General features: G+C 38.2%; 1 protein-coding gene across 2 annotated transcripts in view; it reads right to left on the minus strand.

Moving 5' to 3' along the window:
• tenm2a (teneurin transmembrane protein 2a) overlaps nt 1–25376 on the minus strand; it is a 245280-nt gene extending 219904 nt beyond the window's left edge. The window contains exon 1 of one of the 2 annotated variants that reach the window (XM_053505760.1): nt 25127–25376. In XM_053505760.1, the coding sequence (XP_053361735.1) occupies nt 25127–25343 (217 nt within the window). In that variant the 5' untranslated portion in view covers nt 25344–25376. The remainder of the gene's footprint in view (nt 1–25126) is intronic. The other variant, XM_053505761.1, reaches the window with a different exon arrangement.
• Nucleotides 25377–27622: the final 2246 nt, after the last annotated feature.

Consider the following 27622-nt stretch of genomic DNA (forward strand, 5'->3'; position numbering starts at 1 on the left):
CAACACCAGTCAGTTGGTATTTTAAGACACACAGGTTAGCCCTTCTTGAAAACCAGTATTGTCAAATGCATTTGCAAAACCAATCCTATACCATGATGACTCTGGGTCTCATGAAGACCATTTCAGGAAAACAAGAACAAAATGTACCTCTGCTGCAGAGGAGGAGTTCATTTAAGATTACCAGGCTCAAAAATCATCTATTAACATCACCTCAGATTAAGAAAAGTTGTGAAGGCATTACAGAGGATAGGTAGCAGACACATCTCAATAACAACTGTTCCAAACAGATTATTGCATATTTTGTACGCTTTTAACATTGTTTTACAAAATAGAAAGAAACAAAAATCAGGAAAGGCTATGGAATCAGAAGGTGTGTCCAAACTTTTGACTAGTACTGCATTTCTTATTTAACATTCAAAAGCATTTGTTTAATCTTCTTTTAGTTTTTTTTTTTCCTAGATTTTATTTGATAAAGTAGATTATCTTTAAGTACATAACCCATAGTAGTAACAGATGAAAAAAAATAGTTCTATGAAGACCCTCATAGCCATGTGTGCTTGTTGACCGTTTCGAACATGACTATAGGATTTGTGTCTCAGTGACAAGAGCATTATACACTGATGTTAGGTGAGAAGGTCTGAGGTGATGATCCTCCAATTCCAATTCCAGTTCATCCCAAAGGTGTTCAGCAGGGTTGAGGTCAGGGCCCTGTGCAAGCTGCTTGAGCTCTTATACACTAACCTTAACCAAACATCTCTATATTGATCTCACTTTACACACAGAGGAATTCTCATACTGAAACAGGTTTGGCCTTAACCTCTTATGAAAGGAAATCTTAAATCTTCACTATATAAAGGCTTTCAATCGAGTTCTTCCAACCCACATATGGTCCACATATGATCAGGTGTCCACACACTTTTGGCCATGTAGTGTACAATATATTTAGGTTACTAAAACAAAGTAAAAAGAAGAATAAGTGGTAAAAGATTAAAATAAACAGATTTATATGCAGACACTTGGAATGTGAATATCACGGCTACCTGGCTGGACTGTTCTGCACCCAGACCCCATCACCAGATAATATATATAGTATAACATCTTCAAGATTAAAGCACATCAAATGAAATCAATAAACACAATTGAGGCCCAATTACAGGCAATCCAAGGGAAAAGCAATTAGGAGAAAAAGGCATGCACAGCGACTTTCTCCTCTCTAGTAATTAAAAGAGCATTGTTAGTGCAATCCTTCACAATCAGCTAAGAAAGAATGCACAAATTTAATTGTTAGTACTGTTTAGTCTTACCTCACAAATATTTTTAGGATTTATTAATATATAAGTACAAAAAATGTTTCAATCTGTTGATTTGAGTAACCAATCAGAGTAACAACAATGAAACAATTCATGAAATTATAATTAGACAAAAAAACATTATAGTTTATTTACGTATACAGAAGGCTAATGATCATGCAAAATAAAATCAACTAATCTAAACTAAATTACGTTACGATATGTTGGAAGTACAATTGAGAGCATAGATTGGAATGGGATTTATAACTAGAATAAACTGAATCAGAGTGCTCACTGTCTTATATTCTGCAAAGCTGAAGTACCTTTCATGTCTGAAATGCAGTTTGGGTTTTACTGCACTTGCACTAAACAAAGTATACCTCTCTTTTTATATCTGACCACAAGCTCCAACCTGCATTGGGGTAGAAATCACCCAAGGTTTTCTCATGTAAAATTTTAAGTAAAATATAAGTGGTTCAATTTCAATGTTATTCATCTGGTCTTAGAAAATGACCATTTCTCATTAAACTATCCTCATTAGTCTCATAGAATATCCATTTTTATGTTAAGATTTTAATTAGAATTTAAAATTACCAGCCTTTAAACATAGCGTAATGATTAAATTCTCAATTTGAGAACATTTGAGAACAATAAATAAGCAATTGGCCTCAGTACCCTTGGTTCTGAACAATTTATGTTTTTGCAAAAATTAAAGTAAAAACCATAACAGAGCAATAAAATGGAATACAGTACATAGAAAAAAAAAATCACAAATCAGCTGTCAACAATGAACCTAGTGCTAAATAGGAAAACACAAAAAAGTTTCATATGAGAGAATGAGTGAAGGAATATTTGTGTGTGTGTGTGTGTGTGTGTGTGTATGAAACACGCTGCTCTGGAGCTTGCATGCCCACGCATGCGTTTGTGCTTAGCTTATGAAAATGTATCTTCTGAGAATGAAATAAGAAGAACATTGTATAAATACAAACATACTGTAAAGCAACATAATAATTATAAAGAAACTAGTCAAATTATTTTAGTAAACAAAACACGTTCCAACATGCAGCAATATTAATAGAAATAATGCAGAACCTGGATCTTATTTTCCCTCTACATAAATGTACTGTACAGAGGGGCAAAAAAAGTTTTTAGTCAGTCACCAATTGTGCAAGTTCTCCCACTTAAAAAGATGAGAGAGGCCTGTAATTTTCATCATAGGTATACCCCAACTATGAAAGAAAAAATAAAAAAAAATTAAACAACACAGAAAATCACACTGCAGGATTTTTAATGAATTAATTAGTCAATTCCTCTGTAAAATAAGTATTTGGTCACCTACAAACAAGCTAGATTTTTAGCTCTCACAGACCTGTAACTTCTGATTTAAGAGGCTCCTCTGTCCTCCACTCATTACCTGTATTAATGGCATCTGTTTGAACTCGTTATCAGTATAAAAGACACCTGTCCACAACCTCAAACAGTCCCACTCCACTATGGCCAAGACCAAAGAGCTGCCAAAGGACACCAGAAACCTGCACCAGGCTGGGAAGACTGAATGTGCAATAGGTAAGCAGCTCGGTGTGAAGAAATCAACTGTGGGAGCAATTATTAGTAAATTGGGGGGACCTAGTGAATGACCTGCAGAAAGCCGGGACCAAAGTAACAAAGGCTACCATCAGTAACACACTGCGCCGCCAGGGACTCAAATCCTGCAGTGCCAGACGTGTCCCCCTGCTTAAGCCAGTACATGTCCATGCCCGTCTGAAGTTTGCTAGAGAGCATTTGGATGATCCAGAAGAGGATTGGGAGGATGTCATATGGTCAGATGAAACCAAAATAGAACTACGTGTTTGGAGGAGAAAGAATGCTGAGTTAAAAACCAAAGAACTCCATACCTACTGTGAAGCATGGGGGTGGAAACATCATGCTTTGGGGCTGTTTTTGTTCTGCAAAGGGACCAAGAGGACTTATCTGTGTAAAGAAAAGAATGAATGTGACCATGTATCGTGAGATTTTGAGTGAAAGTCTATGTTGGCCAGCGACAGCCCCAAAACATCACTGCTCTAGAAAAGGGCCAAGATATCGGCAACAGTGTGTGAAAACTTTGACCTCTGTCATTGCCAACAAAGGGTATATAACAAAGTATTGAGATGAAATTATTGACCAAATACTTATTTTTCACCATAATTTGCAAAAAAAATTTGTTTTTAATCCTACAATGTGATTTTCTGAATTTGTGATTACGTTATTGAGCAGGTCAAACCAGGGAAATCAAAGGGAACCATCTCTTTGCAGCCAGACTGCAAGGGGAACACCAACAGAGAGATGAGATTTTTTACATTTCACTGTCCCATCCTCTACAGTATATCTGACCCGCAGAGAGACTGAACAAAAACTGGTAAAATTATTTAAATAGTTGGACTCTCTTAAAGTAGGCAAGAATGACTGCGGTAGGCTCCAAGTCACCTCCTCTAGGATTGTACAGACTGCTTTAAAACATTTGCACCATTCAAATGTTTTACTGTAGCTAAAAGGCTTATCACTGTACCATGCTTGAAATCGGTTTTACTCCTTTATTCACAGGAGATTTTGTGGCTTGAAAGCCCCTCATACTTTACTAAAAGCGTGGTCCCTATCTGTGGATGCGTAGTACCTATAGACCTACGCATCTACATTTGTAAGAGGTATGCTTCTCTATGCTAGCGCTCACACAGTTTGTAGTCGATTTCAACTTGGATTTTGATGCTCATGGTGACAGAGCACTGTCACTGGATAAAGAAAGACATCAAGATGGAATTCTCATACAATGAAAGTGAGTTGAAAGCGTTTTGCATTACAATAAAATCAAGTATGTTCTCTTTAGACAGATAAAAAAAAGAATCAAGCTTTCCAGGGAGAAGAAACAAGGTGACTCCAATAGAGCTAATCACTGAAGTGAAATAGAAGGAAGCAAAAATAGAAGGAGCAAAGAAGGCCATGGCTAGGATGATTAGAGATGATTTTTTATCCCCATTCTAACAAAGCAATCTACTTTTTTTTTAACAAGAAATATGGAGTATAAGTATACTTTACGGAAAAAAAAATAAGGCTGTAACTGGCTGTAACTTTTTTCTGAAAGAAGACGAGGCATAGTAGCTCACCTTCTTCTAAAGATTGTCTAGGATCATCTTCAAGATCCTACATTAGAAATAACCATTACAACAATCTGACACAGGGTTTGGTTTTAGCCGTGACTTTGCCACAGATTCACATTTATTTGCAATTTTTATTTGCGATTTGCTTTGCAATTAAGTTCATAAAATATAAATGAGTTAAATTCTGGTCCCTGCTTGTAAAAGAAGGTATCCCTGAAATCCTCTTCAATGTAACTTTGGTAAATCAATCTTGCTCAATTCTTTTATATTCAGACAAAGGATAACACATTGTGAACCGGAGACCAGAATCTAGCAATGTATAAATCTCTTTGGTGATTATTTTCACTTTTGAACATTTATTCTGATGCATTTATATAACAGTTTTACATTTGGAGGTACAGTGATAAAAATTAAATTTTTAACATATTGTAAACAGTGTGAATACACACTGTTACTGTTATATACAGTATTGTATAACCTACAGTTTACAGGTTGAATGTAAATATAAAATGTAAAAGTAATGTTTTATATAAATTTAAATGTCAAATCTCACATGTAAAAAAATCAAATAATGTTAAATTAAAATAGTAAGTATAAATGTGATTTTTTTAGCAAATCTTCAAAAAAATTTCAATAAATCCATGAATCCAAATGGTGTAAATCAATCTTTTTCTCCTCAGTCTCACAGTTTTCATGACAGCCTCAGTTATGATTCTATATGATTTCGAAAGACACTGCACTTTAAAGTCACAGCTCCCTGCTGAATGCCACTCTGATGTGAACTATGGTGACTGTTAAACTCTACTGTATAAGTCAGAAGCGGTGGGGTACTGAGCGATGCTGTTGAAGACAGTTAGACAGAGGTAAGCTGCTCACAGCTCTTGGGAGGCTGAAAGAGACGTAAAAAACAAGTGCAGAGGAGTGGCTGATGACGGCAAATGAAAAGAGTGGCGCTGAACTCTTGCTGTAATTGAGTAAACAGCAACAAGGACTCACAGGAAAGCCTCACTCCACCTGAGACTTGTCACTGCAGTTTCGCATTGAGGAGGCAGGTGAGAAAAAAAGTTAGAAAGGCAGGGGAGAAAAGCTGGTGGCTGAATTTTATTCTAAACAAATATATTAAGAGGAAACTAAGTGATTGTGGATCTATTATATCTATAACCTGTGTGATGACCTGAAGAGTCTGAAGTCTATCCCATGAAACCTGGATGGGGTGCCAACACATCACAGGGCACACACACTCACACCCCCAGTCAATTTGAAAACCGCAATCAGCCTTTTACCATATCTTTGTATTGTGGAAGGAAACTGGAGAACCCTGAGGAAACAAGGTGGGATATAGTTGTTGGTAATCATGACATCTGTATGACCGAGCAGGAGCCAGCTGTGCTGTGCAGGATGGGATTTTTTTTTTTTTTTTTTACCAAACATGGCACTGTTATTATACTGCTTGTGGCTATTTTTTTAATCGGACAATGTCAGCCGTCTGCTAGCCACCTTATCAGGATTGTGTGACCTATCTTTTCCTCTCAGATGAACAAAAAAGTGATCTTATAATAGTGAATCTTTTAAATAGATCAAAACCAGCAGTGTAAAAGTCATAATTTTTTATTGTTGCAGCACTGAAGTTATCTTGTATGTTTGTTTGTGTGTCTTTTTTAATATATTTATTCACTTCCTCATTTAATTAGGCCATTTATATATAAACAAAAGTGAGATTTTAAAAATACCTAATATTAATCTAAATCCTAAAACTTTATAATTAGCAAATTGTAACTAAAATACCAAAACCATATCTAAAAAAAAAAAATACATTTGACTCATGCTTTTAAAGCCATGGCAAAGCTGTCTTTTAATCATGCTCGCCTGCAATGGGATCTTTCTCTAGAGCCGGAACACACACTGAGGTAATATGCCACCACAGCTTAGCCTTGAAGCCTGGGTAAAGCTCATTGTAGGCCCCAGGGGTGGAAATTGCCCATCATTATGCTTCATCAGACTCATTAAAGAGCCATTTGGAAAGACCGTGAGAGGTAGGCAGTCTGGCCAATCGGATAGAATAAAATAGCACCTGCTCCAGCGGGGGGAGGAGCTGACGTCTAGTCACAGATCAGTAGAACCCTCAAGCCACCTGGAACCCCTGAGGCCCCGCTTCCGATTGATAATGCCTGATAATGTCCATGTTCAATTTGCTCCGTTTGTTAGATGCTTTGTACACTTCACAAAGCCTAAACTGGCCCTATGGAATGCTGTGGAAATTTGTAGTTGAAAACATTGCACTTTAAAATCAGAATGTATATTCTGCATTTATTGTAGAGCAAACTTTCAGGTGTAGGATAGAAAGAATGAAAATACAAGTGCTGTACAGAAACTAGGCAAAGGTGTATATTAACTGACATACTGTAAGTGGTAGAGTAACTGTTCATCTGTAAAAAGGTACAGTACTGTTTAAAATAGTGGCCATCGCTAAGCTTCAGAACGTTAATGGAGTTGACAAAAGCAATGTGCACAGATAGATAAAGAGGTTTAAAGAAGGGGAAGCCAGCATTGAAGACAAACAACGCAGTGAGAGACCATCAACAGCCACAAAGGGAAGTTTCAAAGAGGGTTTGAAAGTTGGGTTCAACAATGGTGAAAATGCACCACTTCTGATGGAGACTACGAGTATGATTATGGGTAGTATTGAGAAAAAGTTACTCTCCCAACATGTACCGTACCATTTAAAGCCATCGTATAATATCTATGGAAAAAATAACACACTTAGAGTACATTTCACCCTAAATACAAACTACCCTTGACAGCACAATGGAACTGAAATGGGATGGAGAGACAAAACATATACTGTAGCCAAACAAGCAAAAAATGTTTCACGCATCATTCATGCAAAAAAAACCTAAATAAATAAAAGGAACTATATGAGGGAGTAGTTTGAAAAAGAAAAACAGCAGTATAGTCCCAGTGCAGGGCAGGACCGCAATCAGATGATAAGGAAAGAACAGATAAAGACATTGATGTTCTTTTGGGCTACATGCTCGGGAGTTTGTGGGCATCACCTGATAAACACTTCAAAGCGACAGATTTCTACATAGGAAATGAATACCATCAGTCTGGCTCACAAAGAGATATTGCTGTTTTTTTTTCCACAAAAGGAAGGAGCCTGCTCTTAAGAGAGCACTATTCAATCCTTTGGGAGCATCAGTGGGAACCAAACACCTACAGGTTATGTGTCTTTGAGGTACAGTACTTACAGCGCCTTGATCATAGACAGCTGTTACCTCCACTATAACACCACCGATTTCTCTGTACAATGGTCTTCTTATTCTCTGATTCTCTATCTTTCTGACTGACTTTATAAAAAAATCGTAAAATTCGCTTATTGATTTAAAGGAAGCTAAATGTTACATACAATGTAGAGAAATTTATATGAAAATTGGTTCGTCACGGATTGTTACATGGCTAAGCGTGGATGCTGATGATTTCCAGCAGGGAGTGATTGACTTTAGTCAATGTGTGGCAGTGCAGTAATAAAAAATAAATAACTGCCTATGATCTATATGTTGTTAAGAGAAAAAAAATTAAGCATATTGCTTCACTTCCCAAGGAGCCCTCATGACTGTCTCCTTTTTGTTGTCATAGTTAATCCTGCTAAAGTCCCTGCTTGTATTCTGTACTAAACACATTTACCTTATACATTATGTGATTGTTAGCACAAGTAACAGTTTTCTATCTCTCTCTCTCTCTCTCTCTCTCTCTGTTGAGCTTCACAATGCATCCCTGAAGTTCCAGCCACCCGAACCCCTTCTGCCTTCCAGACCTGTCTGACTCATACTAGTGCCTTTGGTTAGAGTTCTTGTCGCATGGAAGCCTCTGGCCTGCTGCTGAGGAGCCCTGTGTGGTCTGCTTGAGATGAGTGTGGTAACTAAGGATGGCTCCACTTGATGACCATGAAGACGGTTTTGGACTCGGCTGCTGGAGTCAGTTTTCTTCTCTGATGGCTTGTGACTGCAGTCACTCAAGAGTTTAGGGCTCTAATTCCCATGAATAGTTTTGTAACCGAGTCTCCATAAACAAAAGTGAACTTTTTATTAACTTTGTTACTTTAATACCCACATTATCACATTATTTCAGATTTTTTAGCAGGAATTCTTTTATGGTCTAGCCATCTGATATCACCCAACTGAAGATGGGTTTCTTGTTGGGTCTGGTTGCTCACAAGGTTTTTTCCTATTGTCACCTCAGGGAGTTTTCCATTGTCACCTTCACCCTCGGCTTGCTCGTCAAGGACAAACTGATAATTAGAATTTATACTTTTCACGATTTTATTTATTGTTTTTATTATTTATATTGTATATAATATTATTTTAAATAGTTTTAAATTCCAAATTTTGTTTGCAGATTTTCAAATGCTACTGTTTATGCTGCTCGTCTGTGTGTGTTTGTACGTCTGCGACTCTATAACGTTAATAAAACGTCTTTTTTTGTTGTTGTTTTTGTTGTCCTTGATCTGTACTTAGTATTGTTGTGGTAAAAAAAAAAAAAAAACTCTCCCTGATTGGTGGGTTGAACTGCAGTCTAAAGAAAAAAAAATAGCTATGTGCACAACTTTAGTTAAAAAGCACTCAGAGACACTTTTGGGATGTTTTGGAAACTCAACTAATGGAAACACAGCCACAGACCAGACTGGCAGCAATTTACCCTGATGACTGCACTATGGCCAAAATGTACCGCTTCTGCTCCTAGTTAAAAGAAATTACACTTGCACACTTTTTTTTGGCACCGGCTGCTTAAAAAATGAACCTAAAAGTCGCTCCGTTTTCCTCTTGATGCCCTCCTTGATAACATGTTTCACAGCCACATAATGGGTTTTTATAAAGCTGCATAATATTTTTTTATATGGCGTGGTATAATTCATAATCTGTTCCCATAGGATGTGTTTCTGTGTTTCAAGTTCTAAAAAATAATATTCGCCATGGCATAATCCGGTTGAAGTTAACACACATTAACATCTGCATGAAGGGATAATAACTAGAACAGTCATGATATTGCTGTACAGATCAACAATCTAAAAAAATAAATCAGCATTTTAATGCATTTCTAATCATCACAGTTTCCATCATTTCTTATGGGGAATTAGCTTTGACACAAAATGGTGTCCGTGATTCCCTTCATGTTTGAAAGGCGCAAAGACAACATTTCACTATAAGATTAATTTCCTTGGCCGTGGTTACGGTTTTTGGCCACATGATGAGGGTGTTGGGAAATGGGACATATTTAGTCTAGTGGATTGATTTGCTTTATATTGTATATTGGGGTCAAAGTATAAGACTCATTTTGTCAGACATACGAACAAATCCAACTTATGAACGTGTATAAATAGTAATACACTGTTTTGTGTATGATTAAACTTAATGCCAGGGGTAGCTCAGTGGTTAAGGCATTGGACTATGGTTCAGAAGATCCCAGGTTCAAACCCCACAACCACCAAGTTGCCACTGTTGGGCCCTTAACTTAACCCTCAACTGCTCAGATGTATAATGAGATAAAAATGTAAGTCGCTTTGGATAAGAGCGTCTGCCTAAATGTAAATGTAATGCAGGTCTTGTAATTTTCTCTGTCCTCCTAGAATATACTGAACCTGAGCCATGCAGTGTAAGATGTACGGTGTATGCGCTCTGTCATGTGCGTGTGGGCGCAAAACCATGCCCTTGTTTTCAACATCTCACAACAAGCTTTTGTGACATATTATATATTTCAGGAACAGAAATTATATAGTAAATTCTTCATCAGACTTTTTAAAGAAATGAACAGAAATTATCAAACCACTGACATTTAAGATTTAAATATTTTTATTGTGCATCAGACTTTTTCATTTTGTTATTAATTCCATCTACATTTAATACAAGGATATATGGCTGCCGAAAGCTGGCGAACAAGTAAGGAGAGGACAAAATGACTCAATAATAGAAATTGATACCAAGGCGCTATCGAGATGTTAACATTGTTAAAAAAAAATTAACATAATTTTTAAACACGCTCCTAATTTCCTCCCACCACTAACAACGCTCAAGACTTCATTAGAACTCATACCCAATAGAGGCTACCGAGCTCTCCAGAGGTCATAACGAATTTGCATCGGTGTAAATTCGAGAGCAGATATGGCTCAATACACAGGTGTTGGACAATGAAACTGAAACGCGAATTAAGCCATTATTCTTGCAGAATAGTGGCCAGGTCAATACGTGCTGGTGGAGGAAAATGTTTCTTGACTCGCTCCTCCAAATCACCCCAAAGTTCCTAAATAATATTTATATTTGGTGACTATGCAGGCCATGGGAGATGTTTAACTTCACTTGTTCAACTTCGCTGTGTGTATTGCAAGACTGATGACAGGATTGTGCATTATTATCCTGATACATGGCACCACCTTCAGGCTACAATGTTTGAACCATTGGGTGCACATGGTCCTCCAAAATAGTTCAGTAGTCCTTGGATGTGGGAAAGACAGTGAAGGTGGACGAAACAGAGAATAATACATGTTTCACATTGTCCACAGCCCAAGATTTACGCTGCTGGCACCATTAAAAGCGATGTTTGGCATTGGCACGATTGACCAAAGATTTGGTTGTAGCAGAGTAAGAGCAGAGTGGAAACAGGAGAGTTGAGGTGCACATTTAATTCTGCAGCGAGTTGGGCAGCTGTGGTTTTATGTTTTGTGGATCCAATCCGGGTTAGCCACAGTTAGTTTTGTTGGATTTGGTTCGTCCTTCTTGGTGGTATGCTAACATTACCCTGGATACCGTGGCTCTTAATATATCACAAACACTTGCTGTCTTGGTCACAGATGCACTAGCGTGACGCGCACCAACAATTTGTCCTTTTTTGAACTCTGATATGTCACCCAAAATGTTGTGTGCATTGCAATATTTTAAGCAAAACTGTGCGATTACTCTCCTAATTAAACCTTCACACTCTGCTCTTACTGGTGGAACGTGCAATCAACGAAGATTGGTCACCAGGCTGGTCAGATTTAGTCATGACACCTCCAACACTAAATTGGCCAGTGTTTCAGTTTCATTGTCCAACCCCTGTATATTCAGTGGTGGTGAAATTAAAAAGCTGGTATGTGCTACTTTAAAAAAGCAGAGAGGTTTGTGGCAAGTGGGAAAATAATATAAAATCTTTGGGACAACAAAAAGAAGAATAAAGAGAAAGGAATAAATCAAGGTCACCCTGCTGTGTTTCCCACCATGATGTAATGCTATGAAAAGGATTGTGTTATTGTGGGATTGTGGTTCCATTAATAATGTTATATAGCAGTTTACATTTTTTGATCCTTTAACAGTCTGATCCTTTTCAAAAGCTACGAATCAAGCAGCTATTGCATTCACGCACGCACACACACACGCGCGCGCACATGAGCACCGTCAGCATTAGTCTGCCATCCAACAATTACTAACAAGTACTCTGCAATTACATCTCAGCGGAGACCCCACTTGGGTTCTTCATCACCTACTCCTGACAGCTACAGCTGCATGTAATGGAGATGCGCATTCCCTGATTCACCGTCATTGACAGATGCAAAGACACTGACATTTATAAGATAATAACTTGTGGTCTGCAAAGTCCACACTAAATCTGTAAAAGACTCAGCATCTGAATTTCCCACCCAAAATACTGCAGAGTCCTTTCTTCCTGTCTGTGCGACATACCTGCGTGTGCAGAACATGTCAAGACTGTAGGTGGTGTGTTGTCACTAGTGGACTCAAGAGGGCATGGTGTTAATTGCAAGCACTAACACTACGGGGTTGGTGTCCAACTTTCACACAACACACCAGTCCCGAGACACATGGAACATCATTAGGGTCCCCATTAGAGCCGGGCCGTAGACTTAAAAGCATGTCTAGGACATGGCCCTGTCACTGTCAAACGCCCCAGCCACCTGATGAGCCACCTGCACTACATGGCTACTCAACACCTTTTAATTGGACCTCCAAAATAGATCTGGCTCTATGGGGAATGGCTTCACCTCCAATATTTACATAAACTCATAGCACGGGTTTGTCTTAAAGACTAAAAAAACCTTACATTTAACGCTAACTGCATAAAGTGGGGGGTAAAACATTTGCAAGGTAGAAAGGTGATGATATCGATGCTTAATAAGTGCAGACTGCTCGACAGTTATCAAGGCAAAGATAATGCAAACATTTGACCATCAGTGTTAGTATGTTTAATCAGTATGCATTATTTATTAAACATCACACAACAATAAAACACTTAAACTTATTGATAAGCACTTGGATAATTTTTTTACGCACTAATGGCTCTTTTGTATTTCTAATAGAGAGTGCAGTCTCCATCAGTTCCTAAGCAATAACCCTCCAGGCAATCCTGCTAAAGAGGCCGCCATTTTGGGAGACAGAATAGATTTGACAAAGTATTAAATACCCTGCACTCAGCAGCCCCTTATAGTAATTGAACCCAAGGGCAAGTTCCTTCAAATGGGCCTGTACTCACTACCACTCAGTCTCCCTGCCTTGGAACAAATGGTTTAATCAAACTAATTATTTCCACTGAAGAAGAAGAAAGCAAAGTATGTATGGGTAGTATATTAAACAGCATCTATGATTGGTCATTGCTTTACATTGAGAGTCAGAAAATGTGACGGTACTCCACTGTAAATGTACGCAGCTTGTCATCTGCTTCATTATCTGATTAACTGACCCACCACTGTTTCAGAAAGTATAACAAAAGGTCCACAATTTTAAAATCCAATGCCACAGGTGTTAATAAAGTCCTGTGGAGACAAAGATTAATCAAGCCTTCTTTTTAGGCTCATCCAGTTAGACTCCAAAACCATGGGCTGCTCTCCACACATTTGCAACTCCTCGTCGGGGGTAAAAACATAGCAGCCATGGTCCACTGGATCACCCACTCCAGGGCTCTAACAAAGCCTGCTGAGTGGAAAGTGTCCTGAGTGCCTTCTGCTGTTGATAGTGAGATAAAAAGGTGTATCAAATTAATCTGAGAAGAGAAATTCTATCTGTAGAACCAGCTGTCTACAATGTCAGGGCTATATACAGTACAGGTTAAGTGCTAAACTGTTATATCTTTTCATCCTCTATACATAAGATTAAACATATGAACCCTCATCACTTAGCCTGCTCAAGACATCGTCTATAGAAGAACCTTGCCAACCCCTTGGATTTAACAAATACAGGCATGGGTTGGATAGACAGATCCAGAGGAAGAAAATGTCAGAACACTGAAAACCATTTTTTAGGCTGTACTGTAGTTCCAACCAGCCAGCTAGCTACTACTCAGCTGTCACCTATGTGATTCAACAAATGCTTTCTGGGTATTTTGGACTGTGGACTCAACTTTAGGGTACAAAAGCAATAGGAAGAAATCAGGAAGGGGAAAAGAGGCAGACACACAAAAAGAAAATGTGTCTCAGGGAAAGTGCATTTAATCTCAGAGTCATTTATTTTTAATACCCGCCAACTTCCTTGTTCTCTCTTTGATCTTTGGCTGCCTGGATTTATTGCAATGCACAGACAAAGAACAGAATCAACAAAATAAAATGATGAATGAAATGTGTGACTTGACAGCTAATTTCACATCAAAACACCAACTGTGGGAAGAAACACATGAGGGAGAGATTAAGGAAAAAAAGGATTAAGTGAAGTCAAGCACATGGTCTTAAATTAAGTTTTTTTTTTTTTTACAAAGTGAACTTAATTTTTTTATAGCAAACATATATGCATCAGATCCATCGAAAAAATTCTAACATGCAGATTACAGAACTGAAACAATGGCCGAGCCTTTGATTTGATCAAGAATGATAACCAACTCGTAAGTCTTCTGTCTTCTGAGTTATGTACAAAAGTCACTTTGATAAGGTTAAGCATGTCAGGAAGCATACATGAAAGGCTGTATTCTTCTAAAGAAAGAGTGAAAAAGGAACAGATCAGTGCAGCAGACTTTAAACACAGCATGATGCGATCGATACAGAGAGCTGGGTCTGCCCTGTCACTGCAGGAGGCGTGAGTAAAGGCCCGCACATAGGCAGGCCCAGACATGCTTGTGATCTGTGGGGCGGTAGCTGTGTTCGATCCACAGCGTTCTTCTTAGTGGCCTTGGTTTTTAGCCTGCCTTGCAAGTTTGAAGTGTGAGCGGTAACTGGGAACGCAGTGTTCAATTTTCATTTGCACCTGTGGAGGAGTGAACATGGGGTCGTCTGACACATCCAGATCAGCCAAGGAGAGCCCAGGTCAAGATGCATTCTGGTTCAGAATATCAGAAAGTCATACGGTGCTGTCGTTTAAAACAGGGTGACAAACAAGTTTAAAGCTACAGCAGGAAAAAGTGAAAATAAATAGAAACTGTTAACCTTAGAGAGATCACAGGTTAAAATCCCAGCAATGTCTTGGTCATCCATAGCCAGGGGTTCAAGATACTGTAGATAGCATGACTGATCTTGTTATTCTTGTAAATTACTGTGCAAGACTAGTCAATTGGGCTTATGTTTGTATGAGGGTAAGTCAAAAATTATAGACACTCTAGCTGTAGAATTTATTTTAATTACCTTTTTGAAAGGATAATTACATATTTTTTCTACACAATCTCCTTGCTTTTCAATACACTTTGTCCATCTGTCAAGAAGCTTTCATATTCCCTAATTAAAAACAATTTAGGCTAGAAGCCATGAATGCATTGCTGTGTTCACTTCTTCATCAGAAGTGAAGATTCGTCCTCATTTTAATATAACTGGAGTACAGATAATTTTTTTCCCCTCACCCTCATACAATATGGCCAAAAGAATTTGGCCAAATCTGCAATGACACTGTATCCAAATACATATACTTTAATATGGAGTTGGTTCCACTCTCATTGAAAGGCTGTCCTCAAGATTTTTGACCCAAGTGTTTCTATGGGAATTCCTTTTAGGAATTCCATTTCTATGGGAATGCCCGTTATTTTTATAGAGCATTCATCAGGTCAGGTGTTGCTGTTGGATGAAAAGGCCTGGCTCATAACCTCCACCTTAGGTCTTCCCAAAGTTGCTAGATGGGGTTGAGGTTAGGGCTCTGCACAGGCCAGTCAAGTTCTTCCACACCAAGCTCATCATACCATGTCTTATAATCCTTGCGTTGTGCACTTGGGCACAGTCATGTTGCAATTAAAAAGGGCCTTCCACAAACTGTTGCCCCAAAGTTGAAAGTATAGCATTGTCCATGATGTCTTGGTATGCTGAAGCTTTGAGATTGCCCTTTTTTGGGGCCTGATTGAAATATCTAAATTCAATAATTGACAGGTTTGGTCAAATTCCTTTGTCCATAGCGTATAAGAAAGCAGTTAGTGCTTGTGTTCAGTTGCCCTGTGAGTCTGAATATGCCGAGGATATAAAATTAGCAGTACACTACACTGTATGGCCAAAAGTTTGTAGACACTCATAGCACATGCGGCTTCATATGTGCTTTTTGAACATCTGATTTTAGCATTACTCCCTATTAAGTTTTTTTTATATAATAACCTCCACTCCTCTACAAAGACTTTCCACTAGATTTTGGAAGGCTGTGGGGGTTTGCTCAGTTGGTCACAAGACATTAGTGAGGCCATGTCAGGTGAGAAGGCCTGGGGTGCTAGTGTTCCAATTCATCCAAAAAAAGGTTCAGTCAGGTTGAGGTCAGGGCTCTATGCAGGCTAGTTGATTTTTCCACTTCAACCTTGATAAACCTTGTCTTTACTGACCTCGATTTGTGCACGGGGGGTATTCTGGAACATGTTGGAGCACAGTTGTTTCAGTCGCTTCAACTTTATTATTTTGGTATTCTGGACAATTGTGGGCCAACTTCAGCGCCAGTAGTTTAGAGAAGACCCACTTAGGGAGTGAGGTTAGGTTTACACAAGCTTATGTTTACACAAGTTTAACCTTAAATGAAGCGCGTGCCAACTTCCTTCTTGTTTATTTGTGTCATGATATTCAGCTTCTCAGAGACTACTGTATGTGACAGCGAACAACAGTAATGTGAACTGTGAGATTTCTTCATGACCTTCAAATGTCATTACCTACGGTCTCTGCACACTGTTAGTCTCCCATAGCAACACTTCCTACAGATGTGTCTGAAGTGGCTGAACTATGAAGCCATCAAGTGACTGATCCAAAGAGTTTATCAAGCCGACAACTTGTAGTTCTGTACCCTGCTATTTCCCTTCTCTCTCAATGAATCCCCCTAACTCCCTTAGAAAATAGCCCCCCCCACACACACACACACACTTCCACCCCCGAGAACTAGTGCATCTTAGCATTTTAGCATTTGGCCCTGGGTTGTCAAACATGGACACTTAGATCATATTCAGTGAGAAAATGAAGGAATGTGCTCCATCTGTAGTGAAAACATGGTTTGACATTGATCATGGGTGTTATCCACTAGAAATCCCCTTTAGACATATAGATCAATGTAGGATAGGGCAGATAAAGTCTAAGGCACCATTTCAAGTTGACCTATTTACGACTGGTTCATATTATGGCTGACTTATTAGAACCTTGTATACGGTTGTATTACATTTTGCCTGAATACAAGCCTCTCTCTCTCTCTCTCTCTTTTTTCTTCTGATTCATCTCTAAAGCTCTGGGCTTTCTTTACGTTTTTTGTCACAAGGCAAAGTGGTTGACTGTCCTCATTAGTGTGATCAAATACACTGGCAAAAAATCTTGAGAAAAATGCATATAAGGTGAATGGATTGGAAAAAAAGAAAAGAGAAGAAGTAAGGAAGTAGTGCCCCCACTGATCACACACTGATTCACTTCCTTAATGCAAGTCTCCGTTTATGATTTGAGAATGTAGACGTTCATGGTTTTATCTGCGTGAACGAGGGAAAGTAACAGGCATTTGTTGCTCTGTTGGAAATAAAAGTGTACTAGAAGCATACAGCCATTGGCTTAATGAGGGAAAGAAAGATCTCAGACTTTCTGTTTTTCGAAAAGTTTTTTTTCGTTTCTTACATTCTTGGTCATATTTAATTTCAACAACACTAAAGTAAGTCCTCAATTTTAATTACTCAAATACTTTCACACCTACTTGCCTTGCAATCACCACCATACTAATGATGTATTAAACACTGTCCACTAGGTACAATCACATCATGCTAAATCTCTGGAAGAATAGCTTTCTTCCTGATACATATGTCAGTTTATGAGTCGAGACCTCAGCAGGGTTGTCAAATTGTTTTGACAACATTCATTTGGCAGCATTAAGGATGTTGTGACAATGTTGGTATCAGGTTTGCTTTTCGGAGTGAGAACTACTTTGAGGAAATGATTTCATACTAATATTGTCTTCATGACCATACATGTACATGTATAATGTTGAACGAATGACCCCAACACAAGGCTGTGAAACCTTCAGAACAATATTGATTTTTGAAATTTACTTTTGTTTCTCCCAACTGGAGCACATCCATGAAATATTCACCCTGCTGATGGTATTTTTTCTCTCTCCTTTCTGTCTGCATCTAACCTGAAGCGCTGCTCAGGATTTGAACCCTGGTCTTATCAATGAACTCAAGTTATCAATGAACTATGAGTGTTTATTATCCACTGGTCCACTGCTGAACCTACTGCTTATAGTAAATGCACATGTACTCGGTGTCCAACGGTGAGTCCCACTATATAACTTCTCCACATATAAAAAATACTAGAGAAAGGGAAAGAAATGCATAATGTATAAAACATGTTCTTTTATTTTTTATATCAACTGGCCATTGTGCAGTTTGTGAATTGTATAAACACCATATATTATAAAATTAGTAGTGTATAATAGTATAATAGTGTATAGTGTTATAATAGTAGTGTCACTACTTATATGGAATTCTGATGTTGAGCTGCAGTAGAAGACGTGCGCTGATTTTCCACCTTTTATGTTGTTTTCATGTTGCTTTTATTATATTAGCAAGGCTTCTTTCGAAAATGTTATTGTAAATTATTGCTAAAGTTCCAATGAACTAAAAATGTCAGAAACATCCAGCAAAGCTTGATTTTAATCCATTGATTAAAAAAGTAAACTGACTCTTCTCACGTAAAGCCTAGGCTTAAATACACCTTAATTCCCAGCAATATATAGATGAATATATAGGTACAGATCTATAACTAAAGCTGCAAAGCAGAGCACCTGACTGTCCTGTAATTGAGACACAGCTCTAAATAAGAGGTGAGACCAAGCAACAGGTGACAGCTAATCAGTGGCATCGGCTAGGAGGATGTCTGATAAACAGTGACATATTCGGAGCAGCACTAGGTTCAATGAAAGGTGTCTACTGTAACTCTAGAGTGTGTAGAGAGATCAGCTTACACGCCTTTCCTGTAGCATGCAGGAGCACAGATCTCAGAGATTAGCTACACTGAGCTAACATTACAAGAACAGTGGAACAACCCTGTTATGAGCACATGTTTTACACCTTTACTATTGAACACACTGGCTCGTGAGTTTGGTTGCTGTTCAGTTTACCAAAATAAAAATAAAAAAGTTATAAAAGAACCTGAATAAGAGGTACAGTAGCATTTATTAGTTTGGTAGAAACAAAGACTTTACAAAGAGGCAAAGCATCAGTCTTGGGATTTGATCTACAATCCTCTGCATTCCTCTATACTGTATTTTCTTTAGACCAGCATTTTCCAGAACGTTGGTTGGGATGATACTGATCCCATGAATTACAAGTCCAGCTCTTACTCCATGCATTTTTTTTTTTTCCTGTGCGGCTTCGCAAAGTACAGCAGGAGGAGTACAGGACAAAGCCTCACACACTGAAATAACTTGGAGGCACGGATTCAGGAGGTTCTCAGCAATTTCCCCAAAAAACTGCCTTCAGAAGCCTTTGCATTCCATCCAGGCCGTTTGAGGAAACGTTACCGGTGTCTATGCTAATTTTTTTAAGTTCGCTTTCATTTTCCTGTGTAATAAAGTACATGTATGTAATTTGTTTAAATAAATTTGTGTTAAAAATATGGACTTTATTACCAATCTTTAACGCCTGGTTACTTTGCACCCACCCTGTATACTTTGAGTCACTACCATAAAGTAAACATGTTTGCCAATAATAAAAGATGTGAGCTGTGTTTGAGAAGAAACTAAAGGTTTGTTTGTTATTTTTACAGCTTTTTATAAATTTGTAAATTTATCCATTATTATTAAATATGTACTATAAAGATTTAATAAGTCATGAAATAAATAAGCTGAAGCATGCACTTAACTGAAAATAAAGCATTTACGTTCCTAACATAACTATTAGCTACACTGTATGTAAATAACTGTGGCGTGGACGGGGCGGCGGCTGACGACCAGCATGCCTTGCGGGGATGTCTGTGTGTTCACCATGTTGGGGAAGGGTGTTCGGGGTAGTGGCTTTGGCCCTGTTTGTGTGTGTGTAAGTGTGTGTGACATGTGGAATGTGCTCCGGTTCATGCTTAGGCTGAACTGGAGGTAGGTTCTTGTGTGAATGTACTGCTCATGCTATACATGCTGTGTGCATAATAAAGTATTCCCAGCCATTGCATTGGGCAGCAATTAAGCCCACTTGTCTCTCCAACATCCTTCCCGGCGGTAAAACGCTACAATACTGTATATAATATCCTGTATATGGCTGGTTGGCTGCCAGTTTGGATGCGAAACAAGCTGTTAACACCTGACTTTTCTAGTCTTTGTTTGATTCATAATGACTCCCCATGGGGAGGAATTGAATGAAAATGTGAGAAACTAGAATGTTAGATTTTACATGAATAAAAAAAAAAGGTACAAGAACATTATTGAGCTGATTGAACCTTAGACCAAGACTAGGACTAGACTGTAGGGTTGTGTGATAAAACCATCTTGAATTGGCACTGCATTACAATTTATGTTGATAACAATGACATAATATTTTTTATTTAAAGTGGATAGATCGCACAGCAGACATGCATCCATATAATCACATGCAGCAACTTTTGCCTTTCATGTCAAAGTACGCACGCATTTTTTTTTTACCCCAAAGCATTATTTGAGCTATATGTGAACAAATATTTAAAGTTCAGAAAGATTTAACTACTGAGGGACACAATAGCCAATGTGAACTTACTGTACACTAACCTCCAAAGCTGAGGTTACAAAAAAAGTAAAGTCATTATATGGAACTAGCTTCAAGTTTCCCACACATACAGGATACATTGGCGGCATGCCCAAGTATATTGATGCCCGAGCATATTTGCTCACCCCTTTTTATAGAACTATCCTGGAAAACGATGCCATTGGCAATCAGTTAACTAGTAGCATACTCTTGCTCCTGTATGTGTATATTCTGAAAGTGGTAGACTGAGAGGCAGTAAATGCCATGGAAGCTAGCAGCCATAAAAAAGAAGTAGAAAAAAGGCATACTAACACTCACACATGCCCTTCTTTGAAAAATGCAGGAAGATTAACACTCATTTAGCATGGGTTCACATCATTGGACACTGACTGATAAAAAATAATAATAATAATTTATACAGAGGTGAAATGAATATGTACTATTTCTTTGCCCCATGTGTCGCATGTGTAATATCATCATGTTGCCTAGGTTGTACTAAAAAAAATTTATGTCACTCTATATTACACAATTCTGATTCTATATTCTTAATTCTGACCCCTATACATTACTGCTCAAAAGCTTGGAGTCAGTTTCTAACTCCATGATTGTTCCTGATTTTTAATTTCTTTCTACATTGTAAAGAAATGCTGAAGGGGTCCAAAAAATGCATTAATCTCCTTTGAACAGTTGATATTGAGATGTTTCTGCTACTTATGCTCTGTAAAGACTTCATAACGCCTCTAATCTGAGGTGCTGTTAATTGGTCATTTTTTAGGCTGATAACTCTAAATGAACTTCTCGTCTGCGGCAGAGGTAGGTTTTGGTCTCGCCCTCCTGGGATGGTCTTTATGAGAGCCAGTTTCATTATGGGGCTTGACGATGGATTTTGCAAATGCACTTGACAATACTGTTCTTGCAAGAACTATTACAGAAAGGCTGACCTCTGTGTCTTAAAATAACAACTAACTGTTGTTTTTCTTGTTGTTACGTAATTACATAATTCCATATGTGTTATTTTATAGTTTTGAAATCCAAAGTATTGTTGTAGAATGTAGAAAATGAATCATTAAACAAAAACAAAGAAATCTGAAAGTGACCCCAAACTTTTTAGTAGTTGTGTACATATTTATTAAAACATAGCTTATGCTTGCACATTTTCTGATTCCAATAATCATATGCTATGGCTGATCAGTGTATATAAAAACAAATTTATCATGATGACATTTTTTAACCATATTGCTCAGTTCTAGTGTCCAGTCAGTGTAGCAACTTTACATAAAGTCAATCTCTATGTACAAGACTCAAGAAGAAAAAAAATTCTAATAAATTGGCACAAAACTCAAGGCTGAGTTTTGCCAAATATTAGAAAACAAAGCCTGATGAATATTAGCAGCACATTCTCTGGTCAAATGTAACAAAGCTTAATTCTCATTTGGACCAGATGGGGTTCAGTATGTTTAACATGGACCAGGTCAGGGCCATCAGAGTGACTGCAATAATGCTAAATGTGAAAGCATGGAGGAGGGAGTCTGTTATATTTTAACACCTTAATTGATGGCAGCATGAATAGGTGCTCTGGTGCATTTGGGTGTTCAGGTGTTTTTATAATGTGACCAGTTTTTTACTTTTTTTTTTAGCAATTTGTGCTGCATTGGCTCTTCAGTCACCATCTTGTCACTGATCTTGTTACTAGTTAATATACACTCACCTAAAGGATTATTAGGAACACCTGTTCAATTTCTCATTAATGCAATTATCTAATCAACCAATCACATGGCAGTTGCTTCAATGCATTTAGGGGTGTGGTCCTGGTCAAGACAATCTCCTGATCTCCAAACTGAATGTCAGAATGGGAAAGAAAGGTGATTTAAGCAATTTTAAGCGTGGCATGGTTGTTGGTGCCAGACGGGCCGGTCTGAGTATTTCACAATCTGCTCAGTTACTGGGATTTTCACGCACAACCATTTTTAGGGTTTACAAAGAATTGTGTGAAACATCCAAGGGAAAAACATCCAGTATGCGGCAGTCCTGTGGGTGAAAATGACTTGTTGATGCTAGAGGTCAGAGGAGAATGGGCCGTCTGATTCAAGCTGATAGAAGAGCAACTTTGACTGAAATAACCACTCGTTACAACCGAGGTATGCAGCAAAGCATTTGTGAAGCCACAACATGCACAACCTTGAGCCGGATAGGCTACAACAGCAGAAAACCCCACCAGGTATCACTCATCTCCACTACAAATAGGAAAAAGAGGCTACAATTTGCACAAGCTCACCAAAATTGGACATTTGAAGACTGGAAAAATATTGGTCTGATGAGTCTCAATTTCTGTTGAGACATTCAAATGGTAGAGTCAGAATTTGGCGTAAACAGAATAAGAACATGGATCCATCATGCCTTGTTACCACTGTGCAGGCTGCTGGTGGTGGTGTAATGGTGTGGGGGATGTTTTCTTTCTTCTACATTTTAGAACCCTTAGTACCAGTTGAGCATCGTTTAAATGCCACGGGCTACCTGAGCATTGTTTCTGACCATGTCCATCCCTTTATGACCACCATGTACCCATCCTCTGATGGCTACTTCCAGCAGGATAATGCACCATGTCACAAAGCTCGAATCATTTCAAATTGGTTTTTTGAAGATGACAATGAGTTCACTGTACTAAAATGGCCCCACAGTCACCAGATCTCAACCCAATAGACCATCTTCGGGATGTGTTGGAACGGGAGGTTCGTGCCATGGATGTGCATCCCACAAATCTCCATCAACTGCAAGATGCTATCCTATCAATATGGGCCAACATTTCTAAGGAATGCTTTTAGCACCTTGTTGAATAATGCCATGTAGAATTTAAGGCAGTTCTGAAGGCAAAAGGGAATCAAACACTGTATTAGTATGGTGTTCCTAATAATCCTTAAGGTGAGTGTATATATCAACTTGCTGCAATAAATGTTATATAATTTTTTCACATTTTTGTGATATATTTAGTATTTATTTTTATTACACACCATAAAACAAATTTTAACTCCTAATTTCAACACAATATAAACTTTAAAATACATTTAGTATGTATCACTAATTAGCAATAATGCAGTGTGCGAACTATAACTACTGTACATCTCAAATCCAGCTCAGAAGAGGGACCAAAAATAGCCTGCTTAAAAGCTAAAGGTGTGAAACTGAAACTGAGATAAAAAGAACTATAATTTACACAGAAATACACAGCTTAACTAATCATGTAGAACAGTTTTGAAAACAATAAAGAGTGGTATCATGTGCAACAAACTGTGGCCTGTCAAAAGCCTGATCATTTAGGGTTTTTTTCTCTGCTAGGCCAAATAAAGTGAATTTGTACCTGTTGCCTATGCCATGCTATTTGTCTTTTTTTTTTTGTATTCATAAGAGATACAGTATACAGAATAGAAGGTTCAATATTGTCAGCACTGTTATCATTTCAGTAATGGAAACTAAAAGCAACTAAACTCCTTAAAAAACAGATAAAAATAAAAATAATAAATGCTATTAAAAAACACACAATTATTGCTGAGACTTATGATTAACCTCCGAAATTATATAATTTTAACTCTTTCCGAAGATTTCCTATGGGGTTGAGATCTGGAGACTGGCTAGGCCACTCCAGGACCTTGATATGCTTCTTACAAAGCCAGTCCTTCGTTACCCAGGCGGTGTGTTTAGGATCATTATCATGCTGAAAGATGCAGCCACGTTTCATCTTCAATGCCTTTGCTGATAGAAGGAGGTTTTCACTTAAAGTCGTCCTGGTACCTTTGCAGAAAAACAGCCCCAAAGCATGATGTTTCTACCCCCATGCTTCACAGTAGGTATGGAGTTCTTTGGTTGTAACTCAGCATTCTTTCTCCTCCAAACAAGAAGTTCTATTTTAGTTTCATCTGACCATATGACATTCTCTCAATCCTCTTCTGGATCATCCAAATGCTCACTAGCAAACTTTAGACGGGCCTGGACATGTACTGGCTTAAGCAGGGGGACACGTCTGGCACTGCAGGATTTGAGTCCCTGGCGTTACTGATGGTAACCCTTATTACTTTTGTCCCAGCTCTCTGCAGGTCATTCACTAGGTCCCCCCCCAAGTGGTTCTGGGATTTTTGCTCACACTTCTTGTGATCATCTTGACCCCACAGTGTGAGATCTTGCGTAGAGCCCCAGATCGAGTGAGATTATCAGTGGTCTTGTATGTCTTCCATTTTCTAATAATTGCTCCCACAGTTGATTTCTTTACACCAAGCTGTTTACCTATTGCAGATTCAGTCTTTCCAGCCAGGTGCAGGTCTACAATTTTGACAGCTCGTTGGTCTTGGCCATAGTGGAGTTTGGAGTCTGACTGTTTGGTATTATGGATAGGTGCCTTAATACAGGTAACGCGTTACAGGTCTGTGAGAGCCAGAAATCTTACTTGTTTGTAGATGACCAAATACTTATTTTCCACCATAATTTGCAAATAAATTCTTTAAAAATCGTACAATGTGATTTTCTTTTTTTTTTTTCTTATTTTGTCTTTTTTTTTTTCCTTAGAGGCATAATAGCCTTCATTACACACATTATTAGCACCTAGGAAAAACTTACCCATTGCTTGTCTGGAGTATTCTTCTGCTTCATGGTGTACTAAATCAGACACACAGCCTCCATAAGGCAGACGTGCCTCATGCTCAAATGCCTTGAGTGTCTCACTGGAGCTATAAGATTTCTGAGTGGGCACATCCAGAGTTGAAGTACTAAACTGAAGCTCTTTGGCACAATGGTTGCGGGTCAGTGAGCGGTGTCTGCGCTCCTTCAGGTCCATGGCTGCAGTAGCCACTTGTAGAGGTGAAGCTTCAAGCAAAACTGTCAACACCTTACCTAAAAGAAACACAGCAAATAAAAACCATTAATATTCCACACACAAAAAAAAAGTGGCAGAACCGAATTACCATATCACTGAACAACTGCTTAAATTCAGCGGGATTTATCAGACAGGATCCGTGTGTTGGGTCTCAGGGCTTGATGCTAACAAGGGACTATCGGCAAAAAGCGAGCAAACACAGGATGGTGGATGAAAGGCCTAGCAGGCATTACACGTGTCTCATTCATTATTGCAAGAAGAAAGAGAGGAGCTCCCGCGGAGGCCAGGAGACGATAATCACACGCGCCTGTGTGGACTGTAGACAGAAGGAGCCCCAGCACAACCTTTTACACTTTCACCATGCTTATCTAATGACTACACTAACCCTGCCACTGATACACCTGGGGGCGGCTATGCCGTGTTATTGACAAACAAGTCAGTCCTACATACGTCCTCCAAAGCTCGAAACCATGAAGCAGTCCAGTGTTGACAGTAATTAGACAATAATTAAAAGCAACTTGAACTGCACCAGAAGAGCTTCAGGCATGGCAGGTGCTGCAAACCCACTCAAATACACACACATTCCCCTACACACACTATTCTTATCAGAGAACCTTTTAATTTAAGAATAAGACGGGGATCAGATATCAGTTATAATAAATCTCATTTTTAAGGGGTGCATACAGTACATAAATGTCACACTTGTATGCGCTCCCTCAAAATTGTTCCTTTCAGCAGGTAAGAACAGCAGTTGCACTTGTAGGCAGATCAAAATAACGTCCTTGTCCCTGTACTAATTGCTGGTACAGTATCTGTATATTTATGATGGCATAAATCCAAGATGGCAGCACATCCCTACTTGTCTGCTTCTACTTCGTATTTTTGGTGTTTGTATGGGTTTTTACACAACTGACCAGTAGCACAACTTGCTAAAATCAAAATGCCCAAAAACCTTTTTTCTTAAAATGCTTCTAGTAAGTCTTCTAATAAAGGTTTTTTTTTTTTTTTTTGCAAATGACATTATCACCCACGATGTTATAGCTGCAGTACGACAAGCTGAACCTCCAAAAGAAAGGCCAAAAATAGACAAGACCTTAAACACTTTTGTGAACAAGCTTTTTATTGTGCCCCGCGGTGCAATAATATTTGCAACAATATTTGGTTTTCCTGAGTCATTCAAGATATTAAAAGAAAGAAATGCTGCCTGGGCTAAGAGCAGTAAATCTAAATCCCAACACAAATGGCTGCTTTTTGGATATCAATATTACTGTACATTGCTTTTTAAAATGCTAAATGTAAATAATAAAAAAAATTGGCAACATTAATAAAAATGACTTATCATGCTATAGAGTGACAGGTCAGGTACTGTTTGAGATTCTTAATTGTTTTAATGAGGATTTTAATTCTTCCGGCTTTTCATTATAGCCTTTGAATTTAGGATCAGAAAGAATCAAATTAAAAAGTGCTTTACTCTTTCCCACCCTTAGTTGTGACCCAATCATTATGCTTTACTTCTTTTAATGTATCACAGAGGTCCACAGAGATTTAAAATATCAATCTAAAGTCTAATACAGCTACAGGTCCCGACAAGCTTGCGACATATTGTGTTTAATCACCCGAAGACTAAACACCAGAGCCTTTGATTTGTATTTTTTAATCTTTCCGTAATAATGAGACCCCTCAGTTATTAGGAACGTAATAATTCAGTTATTAATACCTTTAGACCAATCCATAATTTGTGTGTTTTAGCCAGGGAACTTAAAGAGTTTTGTATTGTTATTTAAATGATATCCTATCTCAACACCGATCTGGTTTTTAGGGGGAAAAAAACTGTAGTATAGCATAACTGGAGCAATAAAAGGCTTAATAAAATGATATTATAGAAGCAGTGGACTGCAAAATACTGTGCAGCCCTCTTTATTGACCTGTCGAGGGCTTTTCATACGGTACAAGTAACCATGACATCTTAGTCAGTAGTCTGTACAGTATACCTTAGACAGGACGCTACATGAACATAAGAACTGTCTTTCTCCATCCTAAATGTACCATGTATTGAAGGGCATAGACACATGTAAAAAACTTTTGTGACAGGTTAACAAATGCATCACACCATTTTTATCCAGATTTTTTTTATTCTAATAATAATAATAATAATAATAATTATTATTATTATTATTATTATTATTATTATAGTTGTTGTTGATGATGTTCTTTATCAGACCTTTTATTTGCAGTTCCCT

This window comes from Clarias gariepinus, chromosome 10 (genome assembly GCF_024256425.1).
Source record: "Clarias gariepinus isolate MV-2021 ecotype Netherlands chromosome 10, CGAR_prim_01v2, whole genome shotgun sequence".
Lineage (NCBI taxonomy): Eukaryota > Metazoa > Chordata > Actinopteri > Siluriformes > Clariidae > Clarias > Clarias gariepinus.